This window comes from Mytilus edulis, chromosome 3 (genome assembly GCF_963676685.1).
Source record: "Mytilus edulis chromosome 3, xbMytEdul2.2, whole genome shotgun sequence".
Taxonomy (NCBI): domain Eukaryota; kingdom Metazoa; phylum Mollusca; class Bivalvia; order Mytilida; family Mytilidae; genus Mytilus; species Mytilus edulis.
In genome coordinates this window covers 78,444,161-78,452,696 of record NC_092346.1, presented here as the reverse complement: position 1 = coordinate 78,452,696, position 8,536 = coordinate 78,444,161, and the positions used below count along the sequence as shown (strand labels likewise).

The 8,536-nt window shown below is 33.3% G+C and overlaps 3 protein-coding genes across 4 annotated transcripts in view; 1 reads left to right on the top strand and 2 right to left on the bottom strand.

Moving 5' to 3' along the window:
• Positions 1-8,536, bottom strand: part of LOC139517536 (arylacetamide deacetylase-like) — a 572,982-nt gene that overhangs the window by 396,948 nt on the left and 167,498 nt on the right. The window lies entirely within an intron of this gene.
• Positions 1-8,536, bottom strand: part of LOC139517519 (titin homolog) — a 50,020-nt gene that overhangs the window by 36,510 nt on the left and 4,974 nt on the right. For both annotated transcript variants that reach the window (XM_071308683.1, XM_071308685.1), the window contains exon 3: positions 2,067-2,195. In XM_071308683.1, the coding sequence (XP_071164784.1) occupies positions 2,067-2,160 (94 nt within the window). In that variant the 5' untranslated portion in view covers positions 2,161-2,195. The remainder of the gene's footprint in view (positions 1-2,066; positions 2,196-8,536) is intronic.
• Positions 4,524-6,461, top strand: LOC139515440 (dynein heavy chain-like). Its single transcript, XM_071305010.1, has 2 exons — positions 4,524-4,553; positions 5,442-6,461. Exons 1-2 carry the CDS (start codon positions 4,524-4,526, stop codon positions 6,459-6,461), a joined length of 1,050 nt encoding a protein of 349 aa, XP_071161111.1.

Genomic DNA, 8,536 nt, shown 5'->3' with positions numbered 1-8,536 from the left:
CTGAAAAAAATATATGTCAATGATGAAAAGATATATTTTACTTACAAGTGAAATCATGCAGACTTTAATAGCCTTCTTAAATTTCTTTTTTTTTTGTTGAACATCTTTTTGTGGTAAAATACTGTTGAGTGACAATAAAGGAAAGAACAATAATACAAACTAAATGAGATGTTCGTATATCTCAGATAGACCGCAATCTCATGACACAGTGAATATGGTATTATACTCGTATATTTGGAATACAAGAGTTATGGTGTTACGTCATATTGAATAAAGTATAACGTGAGGGTATCCAAATTGCATCTAATTTGAGACTTTTTGTATGACCAAGACAAACGGTTCCATTCTGTTTTATTTTTTTTTATGTATTTTATATTCTATATAGCTACACCAATTTAAGGTTGAATCCATATTAATAATAGCAAAATTGGTTTGAACCGACCTCCAAACAATCCATGATTATGTAAAGAGGAGTACCCAAATTGCATCCATGTTTAAATTGAAATCCTTAAAAAATCGCATAACAGATGTTATGTTTTGTTTTATTTCTTCAAATATTAAAAACAATTTGACAGTAGTCCATGCTTACTATTGATTTTTTAAGAAATGGATGCAGACAGATCATGCTTAGTGCATGTTTAATTACTCTTTTTTAAAAGAAGACTTTTTGTGAACGTCGCTTGCCGACGTTTCTGTAGATATACTTTTTCCAGTGAATGATTCATCTGTTGATATATATACTGTGGACGGTTTGTGTATATTTAGATATATTTAACTCTGTTGAAAGTCACAACTTTTTGGAACTTTTGATCCACGGTATTCTTCAACTTTGTACATGTTTTGGCTTTCAAACTTTTTTCATCTGAGCGTCGCTAGTTCGTCTTGTGTGGACGTGGCGCGCGTCTGGCGTATTAAATTGTTTTTAACTTGGTACCTTTATTTGGCCATTTTTTTTCTCTGTCCTATATTTACTCTCATTTATTTGTATTGTAGTCCTGTCATGTAATTTTGTCATTTTAATATTATAATTAACATTGCCATTAAAGCGGGAGGTTTGACATGCCACAAAACCAGGTTCAAACCACCATTTTTTTTTCTTAAAATGCCCTGTACCAAGTCAGGAAAATGGCCATTGTTATATTATAGCTCGTTTCTGTGTGTGTTACATTTTAATGCTGTGTTTCTGTTGTGTCGTAGTTTTCTTATATTTGATACGTTTCCCTCAGTTTTAGTTTATTACCCGGATTTGTTTTTTCTCTATCGATTTATAAATTAATCCGGTTCTATCTAGACCGCATGTGTTCGTAATCAGGTGTTAATCAATAGGTTCAAAAGTCACTTCAAGGTCAAATATCAAACCGTTAACGTGCCCAGTTTTTGAACAATTAAACAAAATAATCATTTTTCTAGATAGTAATATTGAGAATGGGAATAGGGAATGTTTAAAGAGACAACAACCCGACATAGGAGCAGAAACAGCTAAAAACATACAAGACTAACAATGGCCTGAGGTTCCTAACTTTGGACTGGCGCATAAATGCGTCGGAGTTAAACATGTTTTGTGAGATCTCAACTCTCCCCTATACTTTTAGCCAATGTAGAATAGACAAACACACAGCAATACGCTTAGTAAAACTCAGTTTAAGAGTCCGAGTCCGATGTCACAATAGATAACAGAAGAAAGTAAGCAAGATAACATAAATTAACTAAGGACTACAAGCAGTTAGTACCGATATTGACATGCTAGCTCCAGACCTCAATTAAACTGAAGATTAAGATTATGTGTTTGAACATTTGTCATTCAGGGTCTTTTAGAGCTGACTATACAGTATGGGTTTTGATCATTGTTGAAGGCCGTACGGTTACCTATAGTTGTTAATTGTTATGACATTTGGTCTCTGATGGAGGGTTGTCTCATTGCCAGCAATATCACATCTTCTTATTTCTATATGCAAGTTAATGTAATCGATTCGTTTACGCTGGCTGCCGATGTCATGTTTTTTATATATATATATATATATAGTATATAACTTTGTTTCATATACCCGGTATATATATCTATTTACCTCCAGATCCTTCGTGATCAAGTGGTTCTGTAACTGGTGTAGCTCCGAGGTCCAACTCAAGTGGGACTGTAACTGATGTATCTCCCAGGTCCATCTCAGGTAATATTGATATTTTAACTGGATGAAGGCCTGGAACAGAAAGTAACTACAATAGTACACATGCAAGGCAGTTCTGTTATAAATAATGAAGTTGAATACATCTATTCCTTTACCTACTGCTATACACTTTGAGGTGATAATAGAAATTTGATTAGTATCAACTGATATAATGCTAAGAGGGGCCTCGGTGGCCGAGTGGTCTAAGTAGTAACTACTGTAATCACAACCCAGTAAACACTGAGTATGTGAGTTCGAACCCCGCTCTTGCGGATTCACTCGACTCCAATCTTAATTGACTAAAATTGTAATTTTTCCTATCGAAGGTCGGTGGTTTTATCCGAGCACTCCGGCATCCTTCAACAATTACAACCAGCCGCCACGAAAAAGTCTCAATGCGGTGCTTAAAGGTGGCGTTAAAACACCAAAAATTAATAATAAGAGATAATGCTAGCAAGGAATGAGCTGTCAAATTGACAGTAATATGGGTTTTCTGTGCTTTAAAAGGCGCTTTCATGCTTCCTTAATCTGATACATTCTATGCCTATTTTACAATCTTTCAATAACCAATACTCCCGGGCAGCAAAAAATGAAAAGTCAAACATGGCCACCATTTTTTCATCAATAACAGCATATTAAAATTTTATGAGCAGTGGCTAAACCGTTCATAAATAATTGGAAAACATATGTCTAAGTATAAATTTGAAATCTACAAGGACCATATAGCTTAAACGGCAAAAATGAGTCGTCAATATCGACCTAGTTGTCATCAGTAACACCATGTTCAAATTTGAAATTTATCAAGGAAACATAATTTCTAATATGAATAATTGAACAGAAATGAAATAACATGCCTTTTTCCAATAGAATGAAATTCAAAACAGTGTGGCTGTGGCCATTGATTGACCCATTGACTGGGACAATTTACGTGAACGTGTGTCTGTAATTTAACGACCACTGTTCACGACGTACCTACGATAGACATTTAAACTGTGGGGTCACCAAAGGTTTCTTAACGCCTTTAATTATAAAATAATTCGAAAAATTAATCAGGAATAACCTTTATGTTTTGATTTATATAATTGATATAAATCAAAACATTGTGTTATTTCTGATTAATTTTTCGAATTACTTTATTAAGGTGTTGAGAACCTTTGGTGACCCCATAGTTTAAGTATCTTTAAAAAGTACATAGTGAGCAGTAGTCGTTACATACAAACGTTCACCTAAATTGTCCCAGTCAATGGATGAATTTAATGTGTCAATCAATGGCCACAGCCACACTGTTTTGAATTTCATTCTATATCAAGGACCATAATTTAATGCACAGGCACTTGTATCAGAATTCCCTCTCTCATATTATCAGATTATTACATGACATTTTTCATATCGCATGTATTATCAGCCCTAGGTTCAATATCAGCCCAAGAGCCGCATGACTCGAGGGCTGATATTGACCGAGGGCTGATAATACATGCGATATGAAAAATGACATGTTATGATCTTTTTATCATATGCTTCAACAGTAGAGAAAAATAACAGATTCATATATTGATCCTTTTACGTGGTTCTCGAAGTTTAAAGAGTAAAAAAGTTCACGGCCGTCGGGAAAAAAATATGATACATTCAATATGAAAATTTTTCTATCGTATGCCTCAACAGAGAGAGAAAAAAAAACATTTTTAATGGACGAATCGACAAAAAAATAATTCAACAATATACATAATGATCATTGTTTGGAAAAGTCAACTTTTTAAAGAAGTTAACTTTCTAAATTATGTTTCAGAAAAACTTAAAAAATGCATTTATTAAATAATTGGTTTTTTTTTTTTATTTTATTTTTTTATTATTTTAAACAATATACTTTCCAGTATCCAAATAATTGTTTTGTACACTACTTTGTAATGTTTTTCACTGAAAACGTAGCATTGAGGTGTATTTTCCGGAATTAGCCGAGTATTACAGGAATGCCATGTGATAACGTTTATACGGAAAGGCATGTGATAACAATCGAAGCATGTGATAAACTTTTCATATCAGCCCGCTAAGCACCAATTCGAAAAATATGGAATTTACGTCAATTTAATGCTATTATCATACGGTAAAATTTATATGTTATTTAGTCGAAGTATATGATAAACTTAATTATTGCATAGCAATATAATATTTTCCACAGAAAGTAACCAAAAGTTACAACTTCCAAGCAAGGACCGAAGCTCATAAACGCAGGACATCATTTCAATCGGCCGATAAATCGGCCCTTTGGCACTGAAAGGAGTATGACTTTGGGCCGATCATCGGCCCTATGGCACAGAACTCGTTAATTGAGACACATATACTCCATATGCTGGTGCCGCTGGGATGTTGCTACACAGAAATGGAAAGTTGACTGTAGGAAAATTAAAATCATCGCGTTTGTCATAAATTTTGGTATTCAACCACATTTTTTATGTTATTTCTAATAGACAGATAGAATATTACAGTTATTTCATATAGTTTAGTTCTAAATTCCATTTTAAACGGAGTAAACCATGAAAAAACGTTGATGACGTCACGATCACATGACTAAATTATGTCTATGAGCTGATAAACAAAACAATATCAGCCAATCAGAAGACACCTTACATCTAAAATTAAGTTATTGAACTTTAAGCAATAAAATGGCTCAATATACACGTGTCTTATTTTTTGTTTTGCTTAACGACTTGTTAGTATCTGCAATCATGTCGGCAGATACAATCATTGAATGTACATTTTGAACGAACACCTTAAAGATCTTAACAGTATGTCAATCTTGTCATTGTCCCTATATAATATGTCAGTCTTGTAATTGTTCCAAAATAGTATGTCAGTCTTGGCAATGTTCCTAAATAGTATGTCAGTCTTGGCAATGTTCCTAAATATTATGTCAGTCTTTGCAATGTTCCTAAATAGTATGTCAGTCTTGACAATGTTCCTAAATATTATGTCAGTCTTGTCAATGTCATTGAATATTATGTCAGTCTTGTCAATGTCACTGAATATTATGTCAGTCTTGTCAATGTCATTGAATATTATGTCAGTCTTGTCAATGTCACTGAATATTATGTCAGTCTTGTCAATGTCACTGAATATTATGTCAGTCTTGTCAATGTCATTGAATATTATGTCAGTCTTGTAAATGTCAGTCCTGTCAATAATCCTAAATAGTATGTCAGTCTTGTCATTGACCCTAAATAAAATGTCAGTCCTGTCAATGTCCCTAAATATTATGTCAGTCTTGGCAATGTTCCTCGATAGTATGTCAGTCTTGTCAACGTCACTGAATATTATGTCAGTCTTGTCAATGTCACTGAATATTATGTCAGTCTTGTCAATGTCAGTGAATATTATGTCAGTCTTGTCAATGTCACTGAATATTATGTCAGTCTTGTCAACGTCACTGAATATTATGTCAGTCTTGTCAATGTCATTGAATATTATGTCAGTCTTGTCAATGTCACTGAATATTATGTCAGTCTTATCAATGTCATTGAAAATTATGTCAGTCTTGTCAATGTCACTGAATATTATGTCAGTCTTGTCAATGTCACTGAATATTATGTCAGTCCTGTCGATGTCACTAAATATTATGTCAGTCTTGTCAATGTCACTGAATATTATGTCAGTCTTGGCAATGTTCCTCAATATTATGTCAGTCTTGTCAATGTCATTGAATATTATGTCAGTCTTGTCAATGTCACTGAATATTATGTCAGTCTTGTCAATGTCACTGAATATTATGTCAGTCTTGTCAGTGTCACTGAATATTATGTCAGTCTTGTCAACGTCACTGAATATTATGTCAGTCTTGTCAATGTCATTGAATATTATGTCAGTCTTGTCAATGTCACTGAATATTATGTCAGTCTTGTCAATGTCACTGAATATTATGTCAGTCTTGTCAATGTCACTGAATATTATGTCAGTCTTGTCAATGTCACTGAATATTATGTCAGTCTTGTCAATGTCACTGAATATTATGTCAGTCCTGTCGATGTCACTAAATATTATGTCAGTCTTGTCAATGTCACTGAATATTATGTCAGTCTTGGCAATGTTCCTGAATATTATGTCAGTCTTGTCAATGTCACTGAATATTATGTCAGTCTTGTCAATGTCATTGAATATTATGTCAGTCTTGTAAATGTCAGTCTTGTCAATGTCACTGAATATTATGTCAGTCTTGTAAATGTCAGTCCTGTCAATGTCCCTAAATATTATATCAGTCTTGTCAATGTCACTGAATATTTTGTCAGTCTTGGCAATGTTCCTCAATAGTATGGCAGTCTTGGCAATGTTCCTAAATTGTATGTCAATCTTGTCAATGTCACTGAGAATTATGTCAGTATTTTCAATGTCACTGAGAATCATGTCAGTATTGTCAATGTCACTTGATAGTATGTCAGACCTTAATATCACTTGATAGCATGTCAGTCTTGTCAATGTCCCTCAATAGTATTTCAGTCTTGTCAATGTCACCGAATAGTATTTCAGTCTTGTCAATGTAACTGAATTTATAATATGCCAGTCGTCCCAAAGTCACTAGATATTATGTCAGTTAGGTCAATGACACTAAAAAGTATGTCAGACTGGTCAATGTCACTGGATAATGTGTTAGTCTGATCAATGTCACTGAATAATGTGAGAGTCGCCCAAATGACGCTTAATATTATGCTAGTCTGGTCACTGTCACTAAACAATATGTAAGTCTTGCAAATATCACTAAATAATATGTAAATATTCCAATCTTATCAATCTCACTGAATAGTATGCCAGTCTTTTTAATGTAACTAAATAGTATGTCAGTCTTGTCAATTAGACTGGAAAGTATAATTGTCTTGACAATGTCATTGAATACTAGAATGTCAGTCTTGAAAATATCACGGCTGAATAATATGTTGCTCTTGTCAGTGTCACTGAATAGTACGAGAGTCATCCAAATATCACTGAATAGCAAAATAGTATCGGCAATGTAAATGAAAAGTATGTGAGTATTGTCACTGAATAGCAAAAGTTAACTGTCACTAAATAGTATGTCAGTCTTAAGACGTTATTGAAAAGGTTGTAATATTTGTCAATATCTCTAAAAAAATTATGCCAGTTAGTCTTTTCAAAGTCACTTATTAGTATGTTCTTCTTGCCAATGTCAATTAAAAGTACGACAGTCATCCCAACGTTAGTCTTGTCAATGTCTTTGAAAAGTTTGTATATATAAGTTTATAAAATTCTTAGTCAGAAGTGCTGCCTTTATTTGACAGGTTGTCCTTAAATTGATGAGGACACAAAAAACTATGTTTTTGTTCGGATACCAAGACCATCATGACAATGCATTGATAGAAAAGGATCATTTGTGTTATGCTCGAATGAAAACCTTACTGTTAGTGACCCTTATTGTTTCATCACCGAAAAACTACTTTTAAAAAATAAGGAAGTATGATTGCCAATGAGACAACTCTTCACCAAAGTTCAATTAATGAAAAGAAGCACTTATAGCGATACGGCCTTCAAAAATAAGTAAAACCTAAATCGTTAAGTCATCTGTAAACCACCTCGGCGGTAGAATTGTAGACCAATTCAAAAGAGAAAACAGTAGTTTACTACCTATTTCGATAATGGACAAGTTCTCTAATAAAATTGTACATGTTATCATTGAAACGATGTCGACCAAATTAATCCGGCAAGTATTGTCATTAAACCTTAAGACACGTACCTTTCCTTCATGCCTGTACCTCTTTAGCGACTGAATGCGTTGTTACCGCTATAATCGTCAGGATTGTCACCGACGTCATGATATAAACGTATTAATGATGATACTTTTTTTTCTTTCTTTTATTTTCGTGTTTTCTTTGAGAAGGAGACCTCGAGGTTTAGTTCATTGAAAGATGTTTAAAGTAAGATCTCAATTTAGACAAAAGAGTCTTTTAAAGGTTATACAAAACGGATCGTAAACGTCAACCGGGTTTTCTCTAAAAATGGATCTGTTATCATTCTACAATAGCATGGATATACGGCCAATTTCGAAATTAAAAATAATCCTGAAACTATTCTTTCATACCATGTTCTATACTTATTTTTACACAATAGGATTTATGTGTATTAAGGTAGATCATAAGTGTATACTTTTTGAGACAGAATTTTCTTATAATCTGCCAAAATGAAGATTTTAATATGCTTTTTGCAAAAATATAATAAAAAGTATGGGTCACCGTGCTATTTTTCAAGCTAAGAGTCGTTGAAAATTGCCTAAATTTGGTTAGATTGTACATGAAAAAACACATTTGTGTGTATAAAATGAATTCTATGAGATAGAATTTTGAAATAAATTGTGAAAAGAGAGGTTTTATTACATGCTT

What these genes read in the sequence shown, in the direction of transcription:
- LOC139515440 (XM_071305010.1), top strand. Translation starts at nt 4,524, where the DNA reads ATGTTGCTACACAGAAATGGAAAGTTGACT. An exon ending in ACAGAAATGGAAAGTTGACT is followed by an intron (nt 4,554 to 5,441) that starts GTAGGAAAATTA and finishes GTTCCTCGATAG; the next exon opens with TATGTCAGTCTTGTCAACGT.